Source organism: Acartia tonsa, chromosome 14 (genome assembly GCF_053477335.1).
Source record: "Acartia tonsa isolate MP-2025a chromosome 14, ASM5347733v1, whole genome shotgun sequence".
In the NCBI taxonomy this organism is placed as follows: domain Eukaryota; kingdom Metazoa; phylum Arthropoda; class Copepoda; order Calanoida; family Acartiidae; genus Acartia; species Acartia tonsa.
In genome coordinates this window covers 34,320,215-34,345,340 of record NC_137273.1, presented here as the reverse complement: position 1 = coordinate 34,345,340, position 25,126 = coordinate 34,320,215, and the positions used below count along the sequence as shown (strand labels likewise).

Sequence of the window (25,126 nt, the reverse complement as noted above, 5' to 3'; positions counted from 1 at the left end):
AGAAATTTTAAATTTCTTTGGATTGTCTATTTGCCAGAAATAGAATCTAGGCATCTTCAATAGGTAAATGGCAGTGTTCTTGTTAAGATTGAGAATTTCTAACTAAATCTTTACATTAATGAACTGTGAGGGGCAAAAAAAGGAAAAAAATATTAAAGGGATTCTACAGACAAATGGACAGACATCGAATTATAGAGTAACCTTGCTGATAACATCTTAATTTTGAACGATTTATATTTTGATTCGCCATGAATATGATTTAAAATATTCTTTTTTCACCCTCTAAATTTTAAATCTAATATTAATAAAATTTCTCCTGAACTTAGCAATATTGTATATTGATTTTTCGAGTAGTTAAATGTAAAGGTTATTTAATCTTTATGAAAACAAGAACAATTCTGGCCACAAGAAGAGTTAGGTACAAATTGCAGTAATTTGACGGTCAAAAACAGGATTTTGATGTTTTTTGTTTTCCAGGGATCTAAAGGGATAAGACAATGGCCGATAAATTGATGTAATTCCTTGATGATGATTTACAAAATTACCCCTTCTGTAGATTACAGTTAGAGGTTATTACGTTGGATACTCAACTAAATGAACCAACCAATCATAATTTAATAGACGTTAAGCCAAAAAATAAGAAAATGTTTTTATAAAACCTTGGGTACTAGTATAATTAACTAAATACAAAAACATTCTTGCTGCAATTCTTCTAAGATTTTCAAAAGCCTCTCCCCTCTCCTGATTTGAAATGGTGAAACTTCCCGAGAGAATATAAAAAAGACCCTCATTAAATATTTTTTCTTCCTGCTAACTTACTAAGTCTCCCGAAAGGTGTCAAGGGGCGTAACTGCTTATTAGTAGCGAAGCTACTCTATAATTCACTTTGTCCGTCCGTCCGTCAGTCAGTCCGTCAGTCCGTAACGCTATGGGGGAAATGGGATTTACTCAGCTCCTATAAAAGATAGAATGCTGAAATTTTTTGACAACATTCCCATCATTAAGGAGCACAATTGACTATAAAACATCATTGGCGTTCGGACCGATTTTTAGCAGGTTTTAGGCTATTTTTATATTTTTCACATTTTTCTCCATATCTTCAGTGTTTATGGTCCGATTTTCAAAATTTTTTCAGTTACAGATATCAAAATTAAATTTCCCGTCGTTTAAAGGAACAACCATGAAGGCCAGACTGCCTTTTCAGCGGGTTTTAGGCTATTTTTATATTTTTCACATTTTTCTCAATATCTTCAGTGTTTATGGTCCGATTTTCAAAATTTTTTCAGTTATAGATATAAAAATCAAATTTTCCGTCTTTTGAAGAAAACAACCATGACGGCCAGACTGCCTTTTTAGCAGGTTTTAGGCTGTTTTTTTTATATATTTAACATTTTTCTCCATATCTTCAGTGTTTATAGTCCGATTTTCAAAATTTTTCAGTTATATATATCAAACAACTTTTTTCCATATCTTCAGTGTATATGGTCCGATTTTCCAAATTTTTTAAGTTAAGGATTTAAAAATTAAATTTTTTGTCGTTTTAATAAAACAACCATGACGGCCAGACTGCCTTTTATCAGGTTTTTGGCTATTTTTATATGTTTTACATATTTCCCCATATTTTTTTTTATTTTGATGCAATTTTCAAACTTTTATGGGATATCTCTATCAAAATAATTTTTCCCATTGTTATGAGCATCTTTAATATAATTTACTTTGACCATCGTCATCATGCAAAATAAAACAAGGTTTCATGTTTATTTTATCCAATAAATCTATTCTTGGTTTTGGTAAAAAACCTTTTAAATCTACCTGTACGTATTCCAATCGACGATGTTTTGTGCTTCGCTACTTATGGATGTTGTCATCCTTGTTTTATAATAAACTGACATTCATAAATAATCAATATATCTAACTTTTATTTCTCTCTCTCTCTTGTAAGAGTTTATACCTAATAAATGAGTTAGGTTTTAATATATCAATTACAAGTATTAATATTATAGTTTTTAAGTATAGCATTTCTATAATAGGGTCTGTCCGTACATCAATAGCTCTTATCGTTAATTAAGGCGTGCTTGAATAGATTTCAAATACAGCATGATGATTCCTGTAATAGATAGATTTAAAAAGCGTAATAACCCTACAATTTAGTACAGACAGACAGACCAACACAAACATCCTGTTTCTTTTATATAAGAATAACATTTAAAGGGTCACAACTAAAAGTACCTTTTTTTGTCAAAGTTTCCAACTCGTTCATTTTTAATTATTCTATCTTAAACAAGAAACAAACCCGATTTTATATTAATTTAAATTAACATTAACAAAGATAGTGTTAAATAAAACTAACTTTTATCTTTTATTATTATACTAGCTACTCCTTAACTAGCATATGTTTTTTACACATACAATGATAAAAAAAATAACAAAGTCACAATAAAAGTACAAAAATATTAAACAAGCTCCTTTTTAAGATCAAAGATGAGAACATCCATAAGAGTAAAGCTCAATAAATTAGATGTTTGGAACATACATATTAACTGAATAATTTTCTTCTATCACAATAATAAATAATATGATATGTTTTTTGTTTTTTTTTTTGGGGGGGGGGGGGGTTCTCATTTAATGTTTAAACAGAAGGTGTATGTTTAAAGTAAAACAATAAACGGGAAAGGAATAAATAACTGTATGTCCCCTAAGGTGGGTTGATTTCCAACTTTTTTGGAATTTAACATTTTTTCACATTGGCAAGGGTTACTGGGCCTATATAAAACCCTGTGAAACTTGAAACAGGTTTTTTAATCCAAAAACCATGGGCGCGCGGGGGGGAATAAAAAGAGCCCACCCCCTTATAAACCAAAAATTGAAACTCCTTCAAACACAGGCCTGTTGCATATCAAAATGACCGCATTGAAATGCTGATTGTGAATCTGAAAACCGTTTTGAAAAATAGTTCGAATAAGAGCTCATTAAGTACCTAAAAAGGCTGATTTAGTCAAAATTGTTTATTTTGGTAGGTTATTTGAAAATCATTTCAGACTGAATCAATAGTTTTCAAAACGGTTTTCAGATCTGTAATCAGCATTTCAATTTGATATGCAACATGCCTGTGTTTGAAGGCATTTCAATTTTAGGTTTTATAAGGGGGCGGGCACATTTTATAACCCCAATGCGCCTGTTGTTTTTGGATTAGATAACCTCTTTCAAATTTCACAGGGTTTTATATTGGCCCAGTAACCCTTGCCAATGTAAAAAAATGTGAAATTCCAAAAAAATTGGAAATCAACCCGCCTTAATTTCCCCACCCTGTGGACCCTGTGCCAACTTTTAATTGTCTTTGAATATCAGTCAATAGCGTCGGAAATATTAACACAGCCAAGTCGCTACAAAAGAACAGAAAGCTAGCAGACGGAAAGGGTCCCCAAGACTATATCCAGATAGTTATATGGATAATAAATCTATACTTATACATTTATGGTTGTATGTAGCACATTCATATTTAAATTTTTGTAATGAGAGTATCTGTTGTCCATGCAGAAAGAGACACCCATGGAGGAAATTTATATAGTTGTAATAAGAGTATCTGTTGTCCATGCAGAAAGAGACACCCATGGAAGTATATTGTTGTAATGAGAGTATCTGTTGTCCATGCAGAAAGAGACACCAATGGAGGAAATTTATATAGTCGTAATAAGAGTATCTGTTGTCCATACAGAAAGAGACACCCATGGAGGAAATTTATATAGTCGTAATAAGAGTATCTGTTGTCCATGCAGAAAGAGACACCCATGGAGGAAATTTATATAGTTGTAATGAGAGTATCTGTTGTCCATGCAGAAAGAGACACCCATGGAGGAAATTTATATAGTTGTAATGAGAGTATCTGTTGTCCATGCAGAAAGAGACACCCATGGAGGAAATTTATATAGTTGTAATGAGAGTATCTGTTGTCCATGCAGAAAGAGACACCCATGGAGGAAATTTATATAGTTGTAATGAGAGTATCTGTTGTCCATGCAGAAAGAGACACCCATGGAGGAAATTTATATAGTTGTAATGAGAGTATCTGTTGTCCATGCAGAAAGAGACACCCATGGAGGATATTTATATAGTTGTAATAAGAGTATCTGTTGTCCATGCAGAAAGAGACACCCATGGAGGAAATTTATATAGTTGTAATAAGAGTATCTGTTGTCCATGCAGAAAGAGACACCCATGGAGGAAATTTATATAGTTGTAATAAGAGTATCTGTTGTCCATGCAGAAAGAGACACCCATGGAGGAAATTTGGCCACTAGTGAACGCAGCAGTGTACTTCTCATTTCCTAAACAAAATAATAATAAAATAGCTTAAAACCTATTAGTGACCTTTTTTTGAGATCTTACTGGGAACACTAACTTTGATTGGGTAACAAAAGCATAAAAAAGTACGTTTGTTGGAAAGAGTGTGTATTTTTGATGCTGACATAAAACCTTCGTAGAAAGTCAGGAAATAGTTTGTTGATACTTTTAAGCAAGCTACAACGAAAGATGGCCAAGATACGCAAAAATTCATAAAGTCAGACACGCATACATCCTACTACTATGAAAGATTGACACATAATTACTGCAAAGAACCGACAGTAAAATTATTTTTTGTTATGCTCTAATAAAAAAATAAGCATATGAAAATCGACTTAGAACACCACATAGACTTAACAAGGATGACAACATCCATAAAAGCGAAGCTCTGAAACGGTAGGAAAAAAGTTCATTAACACTTGTATGGTGTCAGAACTGAATAATCAGAAAATAAATGTATAAGAGTCGAAGCAAAATTGTAAGTAAAGAGAGAGGTCATTTTCTAGTAAATCCCGTAAAGGTGTGTGTTATAAGGCCTAAAAATAGTAGTAGAACGATAAGGTGCTCTATATATTTGTATTCCCTATTGAATAGAACAATAGGGAAATTTTTTTTTTTTTTTTGATAATCGTACCTGGAATATCTTTAAAAAATACGAAATTTCTATCAAACGCTTTGTTTGGCTCAAACTGACAAAAATTTTTAAAAAATATAATTATAATAATAATGTTTTCTATAGGTACAAAGTAAAGGTTAAGAACAATCTATACCATTAAACAAAGGAAGAAGTCATTCTTTACAGGTTGATTTATTATAATTATATTTTTTTTATTTGTGTCAGTTTGAGCCAAACAAAGCATTTGATAGAAATTTATGGATATTCCAGGTACGGTTATCAAAAAAAAAAAAAAAAAATTTCTTCCCTATTGTTCTATTCAATAGGAAATACAAATATATAGAGCACCTTATCGTTCTACTACTATTTTTAGGCCTTATAACACACACCTTTACGGGATTTACTAGAAAATGACCTCTCTCTTTTTTGAAAAATTGCTTGATTCAGGATAATGTCTAAGAACATACTTACATTTTTAGGACCTAATTAAAGACTAAAGAGTTGCTTCGCTTATAACATTGTACTTAGTTGTTCCAGGAATTAGTATACCAAAAATCGGATAAATCGGATAATTAGATCATATAAAAACTTATTGTTAAAAAGTGAAAAAATCAACATGTTGAAAATGGACGTACGGACATTTTGGTATAGATTATAGAGTTGCTAAGCTTTTTAAATTGTACCTAACTACTATAGGAATCACCAAGCAAAATTTGAAGTCGATAGAACAATTCTAACTTGCCTACATTAACGAAAAAAGCTATCCGTCACGGACGTACGAACCGACCCTAATTTTAAAAAAGGATTAATGAAACATTGTTAAAAGAGGTCATTGAGCCCTTACAATTTACGAGAAAGAATGAAAAAAATTTATTGGTGGAAAAGTTAAACAATGAAGCATTAAAAAGACAGCAACCTGTCCATGATGATGGTGAGCTGTTGCCACAACATCAAGAATATCACCAGCAACACCAGCATCAACCACAAGGCTGGAATCTATGTCAAGCAACAGCCAAAATCTTGATGGCACAGATCGGAGTCCCTAAACATGAATTACAGATTTTTATGAACTGTGTGTTTCTACATTTGGGGTGTAACTGTTCCTCTTTGAATATTTCTGTAGATTCTTGTAAGGAAATGGTTTATTATTAAAAGCAAAAAAAGTGCAAAATTAAAAACTACATTATAAAACAGTTTTAAAGAACCGGTTTCAATTATACAGAAAAATTATGTCTAGCATCGTATTATATTGAGTTTTCTACGAATATTAGAATGTGAAATTATAAGATTAAAACCAGTTTATTTTATACCCGAAATGCCAAAGACAACTATTAAGAAAAAGATTAATTTCATGTAGTTAATTATTTTCCCGCTAGATGATGCTTTTATTTTCTGAAACTACCATTAAAAATATTAAACAATAAGACATACTGAGTCATAATTTGTTTTGGTTTACCTATTGTAAAAATTATATTGTTACAGTTTAAAATAAACATACCTTATTGCATTTAATTGAATAAGCAACTTTGATATATTTCATTAAAGATTAAAATAAACTAATTCACTTAAAACAGTTAATAATTATCATTGCTTGAAAGAGACTTTGTCTAATAAGAGTACATTTCTGATAGCCAGTAAAAGGCTAATGTACTAAAACAACCCCAAGACCCTTGAGTGGTGCCTACTACTGCCATGTCAGGCGCGTGACAGTGTTATTGAGAGTATGAGGAAAGCCTTGGCCCATAAATAGGCGGAACTTCAAACCATGCACAGACAGGTCGTGGAATTAAAGTCTTAATTGCTCATTATTTACCTAATTCTCTGAGTGTTATGTTTAAAAGAAAATGAAACTTTACACCCTTTAGTCATCCTCCTTGAATGTTGCAACTGACGTTACAGTGTCTTGGATAGCAGCCTCGCCAATAATTGAAAAGGTCAATAAAGGTTACCTGACAAAAAGTTACATAAAATGTATCTCTATCGTTCCAAGTTGAGGTAGCAAGTATTTTCTCTGCATCCATACTCCAAGATAGTAGTTTCACTCCTAAAAAGGAGACATTGATAACAAGTTACTGAATATAAAGGGAGGCGGAGGTACCTTACTAGCTAAGTCGATCCTCTACATTTTAGTTTAAAAAGAATTATTTATAGAGAAAGATTCTCATGGGAGAATGGTGGTACACTCCCCCAAAAAAGTTGTCATGTTTTCCCTCGACATATGAGAAGCTTCACTGTCAACAAGAACAGTTCAGAAGTTCAGAAGTAAGCGAAATACATACACACAAAAAGAGAGACATAGAGGCATTATGTTAATTTAAAACAAGGATTTAGAGCGTGGCATGTGTTCCTTAAACTATCCAATTTCTTTACCGGGTACTGGTGAAAGGAATGTGGTAACCCAGGTTGTGCCAGAAACCTCCAGAGTAAGGTTTATCTGGGAGCCTGTAAAGGTTCTTGATATCTCTTTGAAACCAACTGAAATAAGTAATAATATCAATCAATCAATATTAAATACCAGATGTCGCGTCTTCTCATTGACGCGGCATCTTTATAAGACTGGCTAGAATTATTTTTACCTGGATTTGAATGGATGGCTGGATAGAATTATTTATACCTGGATTTGAATGGATGGCTGGATAGAATTATTTTTACCTGGATTTGAATGGAAGGCTGGATAGAATTATTTTTACCTGGATTTGAATGGATGGCTGGATAGAATTATTTTTACCTGGGTTTGAATGGGTGGCTGGATAAAATTATTTTTACCTGGATTTGAATGGATGGCTGGATAGAATTATTTTTACCTGGATTTGAATGGATGGCTGGATAAAATTATAATTACCTGGATTTGAATGTATGGCTGGATCGAATTATTTTTACCTGAGCTGAATCTTTAAATCATTTCAATGGTGCGCCGAATCGGGGTGAGCCAACTTTCCACCAATGAGAGCACAGCATTTTACTAAATGCCGCCCTGTGATTTGCTGTAATTCGGCGCACCCCGATTTGGCGCACCATTGAAATGATTTAAAGATCCAGCTCTGGATTTGAATGGATGGCTGGATAGAATTATTTATACATGGATTTGAATGGATGGCTGGATAGAATTATTTATACCTGGATTTGAATGAATGGCTGGATAGAATTATTTATACATGGATTTGAATGGATGGTTGGATAGAATTATTTATTCCTGGATTTGAATGGATGGCTGGATAGAATTATTTATACATGGATTTGAATGGATGGCTGGATAGAATTATTTATACATGGATTTGAATGGATGGTTGGATAGAATTATTTATTCCTGGATTTGAATGGATGGCTGGATAGAATTATTTTTACCTGGATTTGAATGGATGGCTGGATAGAATTATTTATACCTGGATTTGAATGGATGGCTGGATAGAATTTTTTATACATGGATTTGAATGGATGGCTGGATAGAATTATTTTTACCTGGATTTGAATGGATAGCTGGATAGAATTATTTATACCTGGATTTGAATGGAAGACTGGAGGATCAACACTGAGCCAACTTGTTCCTGTCATATCAGTTACTTTTCTCTAAATATAAATATTTTTTCATTACTATCAGCCAATTTTTTTTTATTATTTTAATTATCTTATTATCTGTCACAAAAAGTAAGTAAAAAGGCTAGGGAAAAAAATTACATGCGGCAATTAAAACTTTACCATCTAAGTGGTCACAGATGATGTTAAGAGTCGCAAGCTGGATGAAAGTGATACAAATGAACTAAAGTCCAGTACTCTGCTCATAGACGGTCATTAGGGAATGGGAGAAAGGGGCGTTTCACTCCTCCAAACCTTCAAAAACTCTCATTTTACCCAGGGATCTAAAGGATGAGATAATGGCTGATAATTACATCCCTAATGATGACAAAATTACCCCATTTGTAGATTACAATTAAGAGTAGAAACGTTTGGACAATCAACTTCATAAACCAACTAACAAAATTCATTAAAGTCCCCAAAGTTGATAAGCCAAAGAATAAGAAACGTAAGGTATTATAAAACTTTGGGGACTAGTGTAATAAACAGTCCATTGTCCCCTCCTTCTCTTTCTGCATCCCCATCAAAAAACACCTAGTACTTTCTTGATTCTATTTCCCCTTGTTTATGAAAAACTGCAAGATAATATATTTTCTTATATTCATTTGAATCCGGTGGATAGGAACCGGTTCTCATGAATACGAAAAAAACTATGTCTAGCATCGTATTTTATCCAGTTTTATAATTATACATTCTATATCCGCGGAAAGCCGTTTATAATACGATACGAGAAATAACTATTACCTTTGATATTGGAACACCACAGCCAAGATTTTGTAGACACATGTCCTCAGTTATAGGTTGAGAGTTGGCATATTCAGAGATGTCATACAGCTCTAAGGTATCATGGTAATCTTGCCTAAAATACCGGGAACTAAGGGATAAAACAATGGATGATAAACAGATCTATTCTACACACACAATGATATTTTTTCGGGGGACATTTCTCCTGAGAGGTTGAGAAATTCTTCCAAAAAAATAGTTAATAACATTTCCTGAGCCTTAAAGAAGCTTCCCTGTAAATATGAACCATACTGGTTCAGTGGTTTCGCAATAGACATGCATAATGCATTGCACAATCACATACACTTTAATATAAATATAACCTGGCAAATAAAAGTCCCCCGTCAACAATTCCTTTGTGGTCTGTTCGTCTGGCATGCTGTATAACAAGCCTTTTCTGGGCAGGAGCTTCTCTGGAGCCAGAATACGGGAAGCCAACCTGGTTTATTAGGCTAATTATTGCTCCTCCCAAAAATCAAAAATGATTCTTGTAACAATTCGGCAAAATTGCAAAATTGCACCAACACTGTAGTCATTACCAGAAGTCCGTTTGTCCATTTCATCAAGTCTTAAAATTCAAGTTTTTCTCCTTATTTAGCATCCTGTAATTCAGCAATTTTAGTGACAATTTACATCAAGACATATTATTTATATTTTTTTTATCAAATGCTTTTTTATGTCAAAACTGAAAAATAGATTCTATTGTTGTTTTTTTCCCTGCTGAATGAGAAGATCAATGCAAAATGTCTTTATAAACTGCTATTTATTTTCGATGAACAACATTTTAGAGCTTTGAAATTTTTATAATAGCCCTTTGGAAGTGGTAAGATTTTTATTTCACCCATAAACAAAATGAAAAATCGGCTATAATGGGTTAGTTTTAAATTTTTTTTTATAAGATTAAGTAACAACAATGATTCTGTATATACCCATACGGATTTTTTCTTCAGTTGAAAATAGAAGTAGAAATTAAGTAAAAACTGTTTAATTTCCCTCTAAAACTTTCACTGAAAATGGCCTCTCCTGCAAACACGGCTGTATTTTAGATTTTATTGAAAAGTGAAAAGGTTCTGACACAAAAGTCATAAATAACATTTTGGTTCTTCAAATAATGACATTCTTTATGTGTTAATGTTTGTTTGTTTTTTATATAGTTGTTGAAAAGCTCTTTCTGTTTTAAATATCTTTATAACTTTATTTCAAAATATATTACAAAAATTGTAAATAAATATGCATACCTTTGCAGATATGAGTATGAGTGCAATAACCACATTAAATATGAAAAAATATCCCAACCATTTCAAAACCGTTTTTCTGTAAATAATTAACTGCTCTAGAATTTTTGGGTATAGTCCCTTTCGTAACATCGCACCTTATGGGGCGATTCTTCGTATTTTTCACAGTAGCTTTTCCCCTATTTCTAGCCCCTGCGAGGGGCTCTAACCCTGTGGGGCAATCACCTAACCCAATTAACCTAACCTAACCTAAAATAACCTATAAAAAGCCATTTCAAAAATACGATGAATCGCCCCTTATGGGGCGATGTTATAAAAGGGACAATTCCCGAATTTTTTATAATACTATAAAATTTTCTGGGAGAATGACCATGGAACAAGGGAATAAATAGTTCAATTTACTTCTAGAGCCTTCCTGTAGGTAGCCAAAACGGGTAGAAATGATTGAAGAAAGATGAATGTGAAAGTTACTGTTGCCATTCCTTAACAATTAATGCTTAAGTGCATGTGTCAAATGCTTGGTTTCAGTCTAAAAATGTTATGTTAATCAATACATTCAAGTTTTAAAAAAGCATTTGATATACGATTTCAATAAAATAGTGAAATAACTAGTAGGATAAACAAATCTTCATTGTCTTATCCTTCCCTGGATATATGAAGTCATAAAAAATAATAATTTTGAAATCAATTGGATAAAATTATAATAATTTTATAATTTCTCACCTATAGTAACTTCTGGATTTTTGGCTGTGCCATTTCTACCCATGATAGGAATGAATATTGTCAATATCAGCTGGAATAAATAACTCCACATCATCAGAGGAATCACCTATTTAATGATAAAATTTACAACAATATAGAAAGTCAAGATCCCCAATATCCCCTCTCAGGCCAATAAGAAAAAAAGTGTAGGTATAAATAATTCTAATATTAGGATTATTGTGTCTGCCTAAGTAACTATAAAAAGTGTATAAAAATCAGCCATGTGACGTCATAAAAATGAGGGATTATCCAACTCTTTTTAGGGTTTTTCTTTCCCACTTCTCCTCTCATCTCCCTCATTTTTGTGACGTCACGTAGTTTATTTTTTAGACACCTAGTATTATACAAACCTGAGTGCAAAGATGGAGAATATATTTAGCCCACTGGCTGCTGCCACAACATAAACAAGTAACAGCTGCTGGCAGCTTGAAACTGCTGATCAGCTGTGACAGCAGCAGAAACATCAAGGACATGGAGAAGACAAAGCCAGAATTGTACCCAGCGCTTGTTAACACTAAACAATACGCAATTAATATCAAAATATCATAGAAAAGGAAAAATTAAGGAAAATATGTCGTCGCATACAAAATTAACTCTTGCAAACAGAACGAATAAATTTTCCAAATTAATAGCCAAGGTAAAATAAACAAGGATTATATCAACTAGTAGAAGCGAAACACACAAATATCATGGTGTAACAAACATACAAAGTGAATTGTAGAGAATATTTACATTTGTCATTAAAAGAGAGTGAGTAAAAGAAAAGGATAAATTAATTTATAGGAAATAACTAACTAGGTAAGTGTCTTTTGTAGCATGACCGACCGACTGACAGACCAAGTAAATTATATACTGGATGCCCATTGGTACAGGAAATCTTCACAAAAAAAATAGATTGTATATCTTAAATAGCCGCCGAAGAATTCCTCCAAATAGCAGCCGTGGAAATCATAATTCCTACAACGCGTTACGTACGGATTGACGGACGGACAGACAAAGTGAATTAAAATGTTACCTAAACACGGAATAATGAAGAAGACCTGAGCGGCATGAAACCAACTCACTCTTGTCAGACACTTCCGTTCATCCTAGACAAGGACCATTAAATCCAATACTAGAAAACCTGTTGTTAATCGATATTAACGGCTACGCCTCTAGATGACTCTAGGGGCACCAATTTTGGTTAAGGTAAAAAAAACTAACACATATTTATTAAAGGAGAATTTTTTCCTTTGGGCGAGATCTCGTGGAAAAGTAAGGAACTATCCCCAAAAATAGTTATAAGAATCTGATCATCCATGCAAAGGAGAATCATGATTAGTTTTAAACCTGTAAACAACCAGAGTAATTCACCTCTGTCAGAAGAGCTTGTCAGAAGTGCAACTACCTGGAGGTCAACACCATCAGATCTTCAGCAAAGTCTTCCAACCTACTCCTCACAGAGGACACATGTATCAGCTTATGAATTTTTATCTTAACTGACCAGCCAATGCCGGCAGGACTGGTCCAAATCCTTCTACTCAAGGCCGGAATAGAACCCAACCCTGGCCCTGGAAAAATCTACATCTGTCCAGTGTGCCACGTCAAGCTAAAGACTAATGCCAAAGCTGTCCAATGTAGCAGATGTACTGAATGGGTACATTTTCGCAAACTGAACAACTGCAGCAACTTAAAATCAACCAAAGACTATGACAAATTGACCTATGTTTGTAGATCCTGCTTTAATGATCCTTTAACTTACCCACCACCTTCAAATTCATCCTCTCAACCCCATCAACCTCATCAACCCCATCAACCCCAACAACCTCAACAACCTCAACAACCTCAACAATCATCGTCATCCAATCAAAACTACAACATAGACTACAAACTTAAAATACTACAATGGAACTGCAATGGAATCAAAACTAAAACACAGGAACTAATCTCATTCGTTAATCAACATCAAATAAAGGTTATAGCATTGCAAGAAACAAAACTGAACAACAACTCAACACCCCCAGACATACCTAACTTTACACTGGTCCGTAAAGATAGAACAAAGAACAAAGGAGGTGGTATAGCCATCTTTGTCCATAAATCTATACTCTTTGCACAAGCACCGAATTTACCTGATGACGGCCATTCTGAAATCAATGGAGTGGAAATTGGCAACATCAAAATAAGGAATATTTATATTCCTCCCGTCACCAGCTGTGCACAAGGTTTTGTTCCAGATTTACAACCTCTTTTATCTGAACCAGACTCTATCATCCTTGGAGACTTCAATGCTCACAATCCTTTGTGGCATTCAAGTATCCAGGACCCCAGAGGAGATAAAATTGCTGATGATATCGGAGACTCTAATTTTGGAGTTCTTAATGAAGATCTACCAACTCGAATCCCTACTAATGGTCAACCTACTTCTCCAGATATATCACTTGCCTCAACATCTTTACTACCTCACATTGAATGGGAAACCAAAACTGCTCTCAGCTCTGATCACTTACCTATCATCATCACTGTAAATACCAACATCCAGACAACAAAAAGTGATTTCAGAAAATATGTCAACTTTAAAAAGGCTGATTGGGACAAGTTTCTTAACATCACTGAAAACAGGTTTAACAGACTTCCAGAACCTGAAAATGTCCATAAAGCTGAGAAAAAGTTCCGCCAAATTATAAACCAGGCCTCCAAGAAAACTATACCTGGAGGCCACATCAAAGATATTGTTCCTGAGATTCCAACATCAACTACTAACAAAATGAAAGAAAGAGATGAACTTAGATCCACAAATCCTGATTCTCCAGATATTCAAAATTTAAATAGAGAGATCCTCCAAGAAATTAATCAACATCGAAAATCAAAATGGAGAGAGAAAATCAGTGAGATCACAAGTGGCTGTTCTTCCAAGCTATTCAAGCTGATTAAAAACCTTAATGGCAAGAATTCCAGTAGCAATAACCAAGCCATTAAATTTAAAGGTCGCTACTTAACATCCTCACTTGAAATAGCTAATGGTTTCAACAAACAATATTCTTCAGTTGTTCGACACCAGAGTTCTAAAACATCCAGGAAAATAACAAAGAATATTAAAAAGAATAGCCTCGAAAATCCCATTTCTTTCACTGCCAAACAGACTGCAGAAGCTATTAAAGCTTGTAAAGCCTCCAAAGCTGCTGGACCAGATAATATCTCGAACCTGCACCTAAAACACCTTGGACCTAAAGGATTAGAATATCTAACAAAGATATTTAATCTCTCAATGGCAACAAGCATCATACCTGATATCTGGAAAACTTCGGTCATTATCCCTCTTTTAAAACCCAACAAAGATCCTCAAGAATCCAACTCCTACAGACCTGTATCCTTACTTTGTCCTGCAATAAAAATCCTGGAACGCCTCATTCTACCCACCCTCACTGAAACCTTGGACATTCCTGTTTTCCAACATGGATTCCGCAAGAACCACTCTACAGTCTCTGCCTTAAACGACTTCAATGACCAAGTTGCCAACGGTTTCAATAAACACAGACCTCCAGATAGAACAGTTTTGCTACAGATTGATCTTAGCAAAGCTTTTGATATGGTATCCCACGATAAGCTTCTTCAAGACCTGGGACAATCTGCACTTCCTGAATTTCTAAAAAGATGGTTCTGCTGCTATTTAAAAGGGCGACAATCTAAAGTTAACTTCAGGAATGTAACATCAAAATGCAGAAATGTAAGAGCTGGAGTACCCCAAGGCGCTGTAACATCACCTATTTTATTTAATTTCTATCTCCGGAACCTGCCTAAACCTCCAAATGATGTTCAAATAATACAGTATGCTGATGATATCTCTATCTATGCTACTGGCTTGGACATAGATGCTCTTACCAAATCAATCAACAACTATGTTCCCAGAGTCACTGAATTTCTCAATGAGCGAGAGCTAGTAGTATCACCTGAAAAATCCACAGTGACACTTTTCACTCCTGATACCAAAGAGTTCAAAATCCATCCACAAGTTATGATTGATGACATACTTGTCCCTCTAGAACATCACCCCAAACTCTTAGGTGTCACACATGATACTATGTACACTTTTTCCACCCATATACAAAACTCCACTAACTCTGCCAACACAAAAATAAACATCATGAAGTCACTCTGCGGCTCCGACTGGGGCCAGGACAAGGAAACCATGACAATGACCTACAAGGCCATTGCCAGAAGTGTGTTGGAGTATGCTTGTCCTATATGGAGTCCTGTTATATCAGAAAACAGCTGGAAAAAGCTACAAAGATCTCAGAATCAAGCTCTAAAACTCAGCACTGGCAATCTTAAAATGGCGTCAGAACAACACATTCATCAAGAAACTAAGATTCTACCAGTTAAAGAACACTGCCTGATGAAATGTAAACAATATCTACTGACCTGCCATCAACCCGACCATCCAGGTGTTAAAAACATTCATAGACCACTGCCAGCAAGAAATCACCTGAAACCGACAATACAGAAATACAGAAAATGCATTAAAAAATACCTTCCCATTAATGCAGAAAACAGGAAGACTAAAATCAAGGCCATACACACATCTGAAGTAAAAACTGCTCTTGAAAATCTTCCTCCTAACAGAGTCCTTGGAATTAAACCACCGGACATTAATAAAGAAGAACAAACTCTTTCTAGACATGTCAGATCTCAACTCTCTCAATTGAGATCTGGCTTCAGCCGCAGACTAAACAGTTATTTACACAAAATTGACGAAAATATTGATGACAAATGCCCTAGCTGTAAAAACTCACCACATGACACAAGACACCTGTTTAACTGTCCAGACAACCCGACTAATTTAGATGTTTTATCACTTTGGACAAAGCCAAGATTGGCAGCAGATTTTCTTAAACTTGACGAGGGTTCTACCTGGCCTGATTAAATTTGCAATGAAATATATGAAGCTAATACATGTGCGTTAGCAGATACATGTGACCGTCCTCTGGAGGCTAACCAACCAACCAACAACCTCTGTCAGATGGACAGATATCCTGTTACTTTTATGAAAAGCTATGAGCTATGTATATATTTTACCTTAATTTTAATTGTTTTCTCTCGGTATAGTTGGAAAGCTTCTAGATCAGCCATGCAAACAGCCAGACTCTCCCCCCCCCCCCATCCGAAACGTACAGATAGCCTGTAACTCTTTCATAAGGATCAGTAATATTTGATATAAAATCACTTCACATAAATTCATTTGACATAAAACATTTCACATAAAGTATCATTTGAAATAAACTCATTTCACATAAAGGTACACTTCACATAAAAACGTTTCACATAAACTCATTTGACATAAAGGTACTTTTGACATAAAGGTTCATTTGGCATAAAGGTACATTTGGCATAAAGGTACACTTGGTATAAAGATACATTTCACATAAAGGTACGTTTGACATAAAGATACATTTCACATAAAGGTACATTTTACATAAAGGTACATATCTCATAAAGGTACACTTGGCATAAAGGTACATTTCACATAAAGTACACTTCACATAAAGATTAGGGTTGGGCCGGATATCCGCGGGTTATCCGGCCATTTTCAATATCCGGCCGGATACCGGATATTGAAACTATCCGGCCGGATATCCGGCTCTATAATTTTTTATACTTTACACCAAAAATCTCTGCTTTTTAAAATTTTAAATGGCTATAATTTTCTTATTATTGAAGCTAGAAGAACATTTTTTCTGAATAAGTTTAACTTTATGTAAATTTATATAAGATTTCTGAAGAAATTTTTTTTTACTACTTTAATATCTGGTAATTTGGCCGGTTATCCGGCCGGATATCCGGTAATTTGGCCGGATAACCGGATATTTGCCGGATATCCGGCCGGTTACCGGATGTCCGGCATTTGAAATCAGCCGGATACCCGGTATCCGGTATCCGGCCAAAAAAGTATCCAGCCCAACCCTAATAAAGATACATTTTACATAAGATACATTTCACTCACATAAAACCATTTCACATAAAGGTATATTTGGCATAAAGAAACACTTTACATAAATAAATTTTTTTTAACAAAAATATATATTTTACATATGGGTAAACTACACAAAAAAGCGTTTCACAAAAAGGTACATTTACATACAGGTACATTTTACATAAAGGTACATTTGGCATAGAGGTACATTTGGCATAAAGGTACATTTGACATAAAGGTACTTTTGACATAAAGGTACTTTTGACATTAAGGTACATTTGCCATAAAAGTACATTTGGCATAAAATTACATTTCCCATAAAAACATTTGACATATATTTTACAAAAAAAAATTATATATAAAGGTATTTTAACTTAAAGGTACATTTCACATAAGGGTACATTCTCACATATACGACCCCTTAAAGGACGCCTGCAAGAAATAACACGCTTTAACTGCTAAAAGACTGCCACAAGAAGACCCAATACCCCAAATTTAAGCCTTCAGCTTCAATAACAAAAAAGTTCAAGGCATTTCAAAATAGCATTTTATGTACAATGGAATTTTTGAAAGATTTCCAATGCTCATAAAAGAAAAAACAATATTAAATTACGTTGCCTAGACACAAAATTAAAACCTTATCTTTGTCAGAAACTTAGATTGCCTGTAACTGATTACATTTTTACAATAAAAACACCACATTTCATAGTCAAAATCTATGAAAAAAATTCGATTTAAATTGCATTTTTAAACGAAAATCATAGCGGAAACAAAGGGGTAAACTAATACAAGCTTAGCTGTGATTGGTTGTTAAGCTGATTCAGCCTTCTGATTGGCTACAGTACATTCGGTACAACGCAAGTAAAACTTAATTTTTTTTAATGGTTTTGACTATAAAAATGGGTATTTATTTCCCTGAGGTATCTTTTATTTCCCTGAGGTATCATTTATTTCCCTGGGTTAGTCATCTTTATGCCCGAGGTAGTCATTTTTTTCCCCCAAGCATGGCAACCGGTGAACAGAATCTCAGTTCTGCACCACAAGCCTCGATGGCAACCAGTGAACAGAATCTCAGTTCTGCACCACAAGCCTCGCATGACTGAAGTTCCCATGTCTATACAGTCATATTTATATGAAAATATTTTTAGAAGATTTTTAAATTTTTTTTTGAAGATTTTCAATTTTTTTTTGAAGATTTTAGAATTTTTATTAATTACTAAAAGAAAGCATAATTACCTCAGGGAAATAAATGACTACCTCAGGGAGAAAAATGAACATTAAAAACCAAAATTAAATCACATTTTAGCATAAAAATGAGTTTTCGTTTAAATGAGAATGATATTCCTATAAAAACATTTCACATAAAGGTATATTTAACACAAAGGTACATTTAAAATAAAGGTACACTTGACATAAAGATACATTTAACATAAAGGTACTCTTCAAATAAAAAACAACTTGAAATAAAGGTAAATTTTTATGTGAAATGTATCTTTATGTGAAATGTACCTTTATGTGAAATGTACCTTTAAGTGAAATGTACCTTTATGTGAAATGTACCTTTATGTGAAATGTACCTTTATATGAAATGTACCTTTATGTCAAATGTACCTTTATGCCAAATGTACCTTTATGTAAAATGTACCTTTATGTAAAATGTACCTTTATGCCAAATGTACCTTTATGTCAAATGTACATTTATGAAAAATGTAACTTTATGTGAAACGTTTTTATGTGAAGTGTACCTTTATGGCAAATGTACCTTTATGTCAAATGTTTTTATGTCAAATGTACCTTTATGTGAAGTGATTTTATGTCAAATGTTTTATGTGAAATGAATTTATGTGAAATGATATTATGTCAAATATTACTGATCCCTTTCATAAAGATGTATATTTTACCTCACTTTTAATAGTTTTCTCCAGGTATAGTTGGAAAGCTGCCAGAACAGCCATGCAAACAGCCAGAGTTGGAGCTGTGTACAGGCTCAAAAGTATCACAGTCTTGGAAAACCAACTCATTGTACGACCTACAATATTATTATTCAGGGATAAGACAATGGCCAATAAATTTATGTACATCCCTAATGATGATAAACAGAATTACCCCTTACATAGATTACAATTAGCGGTTAAAAGTTTAGGACACTCAACTAAATAAACCAATTAATCAAAATTCAATAAAAGCCCCCAAAGTTGATAAACCAACGATTTTTAAAATGCAGGAATAAGGTATAACCAACAAGCAAAATAAATCTAAAATAATATTTGGGGGGCAAATGGAGAGGTCGTCAATTTTACGATGTGTTGCCCCCCAACGACAGCTGAAAAACACGTATAGGTTTCGTGATTTCTTCCCGAATTAATTTCGTTATTGGTATGAGCTGTTTAAAATGTCATTATAAAACTTTAGGAACTAGAATGATTAACAGCCCATTGTCCCCTCTCTCTCTGTTATTTACTAGCGGCTACGCTATACAAATTGTTTGGAGGGGAATATGAATATTAAGCAATGTAGAGCGGCGAGTGGCGAAGGCTTGAGAGGGAAAAAAATAGAAGAGACAACTACACAGGCCAACAATAAAGGAGCGCAAAAAAAGTGGCGGGTTAACCTAATAGTTGGAGATTAATCTTTTAACGGCTTCGGCCAGAGTGCTGTCAATCTAAAGATAAATTGTATTGAGAACAGATGTTTCAAGTGAGATTTTTAAAATTCAAATTTTTTCTATTTGACAATCCTTTTAAGACCCCTGATAAAAAAAATATCTCACCAATAGCACCGAGAAGTAAAGCTATCAGAAAGGCAAAGAGGATAGATATTAGCAGCATTGCAATATTACTGAACATTCAAAATTGATTTTAACATTAATACTAAGCTTTGCAACAGTCGATGAATTTTCAATTTATTCAAACTTCCACAAAAAAATCTTTAATTCAATTAGCAGCTGAGAAAATCAGGTTTTGCCTAAAAACTTTTAAGTCAGCTCAGACGAACTTTTGAAATTGTCGAGTATTCAAGTTTAAAAGTTAAACGATTTTTTGTATTGAAATTCAATTTTGCCTAGCGGAGGAAATGGCGATAATGATTCCAATTCTCTTCATGGTGAGATCAGTTTTCTTGGCCAATGACTTTAGGTTAATTATTCCGCTTACTACAGATAAAATCATCATTCTAAAATCAGAGACTTTAGGTTGGTTATTCTGCTTACTACAGATAAAATTATCATTCTAAAATCAGAGACTTTAGGTTGGTTATTCTGCTTACTACAGATAAAGTCATCATTCTAAAATCAGAGACTTTAGGTTGATTATTCCGCTTACAACAGATAAAATCTTCATTCTAAAATCAGAGACTTTAGGTTGATTATTCCGCTTACTACAGATAAAATCATAATTCTAAAATTAGATTATAGTCAAAGAATTTAGGTTGATTATTCCGCTTACTACAGATAAAATCATCATTCTAAAATCAGAGACTTTAGGTTGGTTATTCTGCTTACTACAGATAAAATTATCATTCTAAAATCAGAGACTTTAGGTTGGTTATTCTGCTTACTACAGATAAAGTCATCATTCTAAAATCGGAGACTTTAAGGTTGATTATTCCGCTTACTACAGATAAAATCATTCTAAAATCAGAGACTTTAGGTTGATTCTTCCGTTTATTACAGACAAAGTTATCATACTAAAATCAGAGACTTTAGGTTGATTATTCCGCTCACTACAGATAAATCATCATTCAAATAATAATCAGATTCTTTAGAATCATTATTCTGCTTAATTTCATCACTATAAAATCAGAGACTTTAGGTTGATTATTCCGCTTACTACAGATAAAATCATTATTCTAAAATTAGTTCAAAATCAGAGACTTTAGGTTGATTATTCCGCTTACTATAGATAATACCATCATTCTAAAATCATAGACTGTATTGAGCCGAGATTCGAATCCATCACCTCCCTGTCCATTTCATCCATTGCCAACCTAATGACTTAATACTTACATGACGTTAATAATAATGCCAGCCCATTGTGGGTAAGACACAACAAAGAGTCCAAAAACATCAAAGAATACTTGGGTTGTTCCAGAACTTTCTGCACCAAGATCTGATTTGCCTAGATATAATCATTGTTTATAATCCAATGTAGATGTTACGCCATCATACTGATTAACCCTTGCTAACCTCTGGATTAATAAGGTTGTTCTTTGTTATTTTATACTATCCAATTTTTATTAATTTTGTTGTTGTAGTTAAATTATAATCAGGGCGACCACTCCAAAACAAAAAAAATATAGTATTTTTATAGTATATTTTTTTAATCCATATAGTATAAATAGTATATTTTTTAAAACTAATATAGTATGATATAGTATCGAACTTAGAATTTTTTAGTAATACATACCTAGTATATACATCATCAATAATAACTCAAAGCATAGTTGTTATCAAAACAATTTCACATATAAGGGACTTACTCTGTGATTAGTCGGCTAGGTATTAATGTGAGATTATAGGTTATTTAGGATAAAAGTTTAATTTTGGTTAGTATTTCACATATATTTAATCATTTTTGGATAGGTCTCAGGTTCAGGTGCTGCAGGATATCTGGAAAGTGGTTTCTGGACAAGTAAAGAAAATTAAAATTTCTGTTTGAAGAGTTAGAGATCAACATATAAAACAAAATATGCATCTTTTTGGATGTTGTTCACATTAGGGGATTTTTTTCCCGGCTTTTTTTTAAATTCAAGTAGTGCAGTTGCAATTATTATGCCTTTTGGTGAAAAAACACTAGTGTAAAAATTTTAATCATTTTGGACAAGTATTATGCCCAGTAATTTCACTTTGAAATTTTGACGCCCCCCTTATGGGGGTAAAAAATTCATTGCATCAGAACTATGGCTTCATGGTGCTTCCTGATTAAGTCTTGAGGAGTAGAATCAGGAATTTTTGAAATTTTCAAAATATCTTGTTCCTAGCCTGAGAAAAGTTCAAAAAACCTCTAAAAATTGGCCAATTTTCAAAAATAGCGTTTTTTGGGTTTTTTTTGAGCTTTTCTCAGGCTAGGAACGAGATATTTTGAAAATTTCAAAAATTCCTGATTCTACTCCTCAAGACCTATTCAGGAAGCACCAAGAAGCCATAGTTCTGATGCAATAAATTTTTGACCCCCATAAGGGGGACGTCAAAATTTCAAAGTGAAATTACTGGGCATAATACTTGTCCAAAATGGTTAAAATTTTAACACAAGTATTTTTTCACCAAAAGGCATAATAATTGCAACTGCACTACTTGAATTTAAAAAAAAGCCGGGAAAAAATATCCCCTAATTGACATAAATGAAGAAAAAATTAAAATAGGCCTCCAAGTTCTGGTCTTGCAGGCCTCCAGGTCCACTCTGAACAGGTTACAGATATTTTTTTTTATTTGAAGAGTTAGAGGCCAACTAATAAAACAGAATATGCATCTTTTTAAATGCTATTAACATATATGAAGAAAAAATTCAAATCGGCCTACAAGTTCTGGTCCTGTAGGCCTCCATGTCCACTCTGGACAAGTAAAAAATTCAAATTTCTTATTTGAAGAGTTAGAGGTCAACTCATAAAAAGAATATGCATCTTTTTGGATGTTATAAACATAACTGAAGAAAAAAAGTATAATCGACCTCTATATTTGGATGTTCTTTATATATCTGAAGGAATAAATAAAATTGGCCTTCAGATTTAGGTGCTGCAGGCCTTCAGGTGGACTCTGGATACGAATAAAACAAAAATATTAAATTTAAGGAGTTAGAGGTTAGTTTATTAAACAACATATGCATTTTTATAGATGCTATTTATATGTTTAAAGAAAAAATGACAAGCGACCTCCAGGTTTTGATGCTGCAGGCCTCCAGGTGGACTCTGGACAGGTAAAAATCAAAATTTCTTATTTATAGAGTTAGAGGTTAGTTTATAAAACACCATAACTATCTTTTTAGATGTTATTTACATATCTCACTCAAGAAAAAATACAAGTGACCTCCAGGTCCAGGTGCTGCAGGCTTCCATGTAGACTCTGGCCAGAGAAAACCTGGAGGCCTGAACTTGAATTCTTCAAATAAGAAATTTGAGTCTTTTACCTATCCTGAATGAACCTGAACTTGGATCCCGATATGTTAATATTATCCAAATAAATGCATATTCTGTTATATAGGTAGACCTCTAACTCTTCATATAAGAAATTTGATTGTTTACCTGTTCAGAGTGGACCTAAACCTGCAGAACCTAAACTTGCAGGCCGATTTATCATTTTCTTCAGATATGTTAATAAGATCCAAAAAATACATTTTCTGTTTTATAAGTTGACCTCTAACTCTTAAAATAAGAAATTTGATTTTTTTACCTCTCCAGAGTGGACCTGGAGGCCTGCAGAGCTTGAACCTGGGGGCTAATTTTCAATTTTTTTCAGATATGTTAATGACATCCAAAAAGATGCATGTCTGTTTTATAGGTTGACCTCTAACTATTCAAACAAAAAATTTGAATTTTTACCTGTCCAGAGTGGACCTAGTGGCCTGCAGGACCAGAACTTGGAGGCCAATTTAAATTTTTTCTTCAGATATATTAATAACATCCTGAAAGATGCATATTTTGTTTAATAAGTTGATCTATAAATTTTACAATTTTTTACCTGTCCATAAACCACCTTTCAGCCTGCAGCACCTGAACCTGGAAGCTTATCCAAAAAATTATTAAATATAAGTGAACTACTACCCAAAAGTAAACTTTTATCCCAAATAACCTATAGTCTCACATTAATACCTAGCCTAATAATCACGGAGTAAGCGAAAGTGGCAAAACTTCTCCCTCGCCCTTAAGTTAATTCTATTAAAAATAACTGAGATTTAAATCATAATTACAAACAAAAATATATTTTAAAGGTTTTTCTTCATCTCTTTCTTACTGTAGAGCTTTATGCATTTTTGTCGTATTACAGTAGTATCTTTTGAGCCCCCCGCAGGGGCTAGAAATAGGAGAAAACCTACTGTGAAAATAAGACAAAACGCTCCTTAAGAGGCGTTGTCACAAAATTGACAATATTCGTTTTTTGTTTCAAAAATGTAATATTATATAGTATATATAGTATATTTTGGTCAAGTAAAGGTAATAATATATAGTATATATAGTAAATTTTGGTCATATAGTATGATATAGTATCCAAATTCATCCTATATAGTATAAATAGTATATATAGTATGCAGTGGTCGCCCTGATTATTTTATAGGATGCATAAAATTAAACTTAAAAAAAGAATATGAACAAAAAAAACTGTATTCTTTATTACCTGCTAAAACTTTAACAACAGCATAAACATTATCTCCAACCCTTTGTAAGGTTTCTGTAGGAATTCGTTCCTCTGAATCGTTTTCAGTGTGGTAAACATATCCATTCTAGATAGATAATCTCCGCTTTCATACAAAGTAACTTGTTAAGCACTGATACCCTCCCCTATCTTTTTCAATAAACATATAATATAGAGGCAGGGTGTAGGGGGGGGGGGGGGATATTTTTGCGTTATTTTATTGCTTTAGGTTATATTTAATAAGCGAGTATTAATTTCACTTAATTTAAAAACAAGGATGACAACATCCATAAGTAGCGAAGCTCAAGAATTATGAATAGACATCTGGAAAAAATGATCTATAGTGTGTCATAAAAAAAATCAATTATAAAAATCACGAAACCCTTTAAAAATATATGTGTAATGGTCTTTTCAAGCATTAAGCTAATAAGAAAAACGTTAAGATCTAAAATTAGATTTAGCACCCCAACCAATAGTAAGTCTTTATAAAACTTGGTTGTTAAATTAAGGGGGGGGGGGAAGTT

The 25,126-nt window shown here is 33.4% G+C and overlaps 1 protein-coding gene across 2 annotated transcripts in view; it reads right to left on the bottom strand.

The window, feature by feature from the left end:
- Window positions 1-2,606: 2,606 nt before the first annotated feature.
- LOC145306502 (endoplasmic reticulum metallopeptidase 1-like) overlaps window positions 2,607-25,126 on the bottom strand; it is a 33,873-nt gene continuing 11,353 nt past the window's right edge. The window contains exons 9-26 of one of the 2 annotated variants that reach the window (XM_080148638.1): window positions 24,585-24,690; window positions 21,264-21,375; window positions 20,321-20,431; window positions 20,031-20,098; window positions 19,162-19,289; window positions 12,326-12,398; window positions 11,661-11,824; window positions 11,272-11,377; window positions 10,969-11,030; window positions 10,552-10,632; window positions 9,637-9,752; window positions 9,275-9,389; window positions 8,455-8,524; window positions 7,328-7,432; window positions 6,907-7,001; window positions 5,874-5,999; window positions 4,290-4,325; window positions 2,607-3,562 (exon numbers count right to left, since the gene is read on the bottom strand). In XM_080148638.1, coding sequence (XP_080004764.1) covers window positions 3,500-3,562; window positions 4,290-4,325; window positions 5,874-5,999; window positions 6,907-7,001; window positions 7,328-7,432; window positions 8,455-8,524; window positions 9,275-9,389; window positions 9,637-9,752; window positions 10,552-10,632; window positions 10,969-11,030; window positions 11,272-11,377; window positions 11,661-11,824; window positions 12,326-12,398; window positions 19,162-19,289; window positions 20,031-20,098; window positions 20,321-20,431; window positions 21,264-21,375; window positions 24,585-24,690 — 1,737 coding nt within the window. In that variant the 3' untranslated portion in view covers window positions 2,607-3,499. Of the gene's footprint in view, window positions 4,326-5,873; window positions 6,000-6,906; window positions 7,002-7,327; window positions 7,433-8,454; window positions 8,525-9,274; window positions 9,390-9,636; window positions 9,753-10,551; window positions 10,633-10,968; window positions 11,031-11,271; window positions 11,378-11,660; window positions 11,825-12,325; window positions 12,399-19,161; window positions 19,290-20,030; window positions 20,099-20,320; window positions 20,432-21,263; window positions 21,376-24,584; window positions 24,691-25,126 lie in introns of both variants that reach the window. The other variant, XM_080148637.1, reaches the window with a different exon arrangement.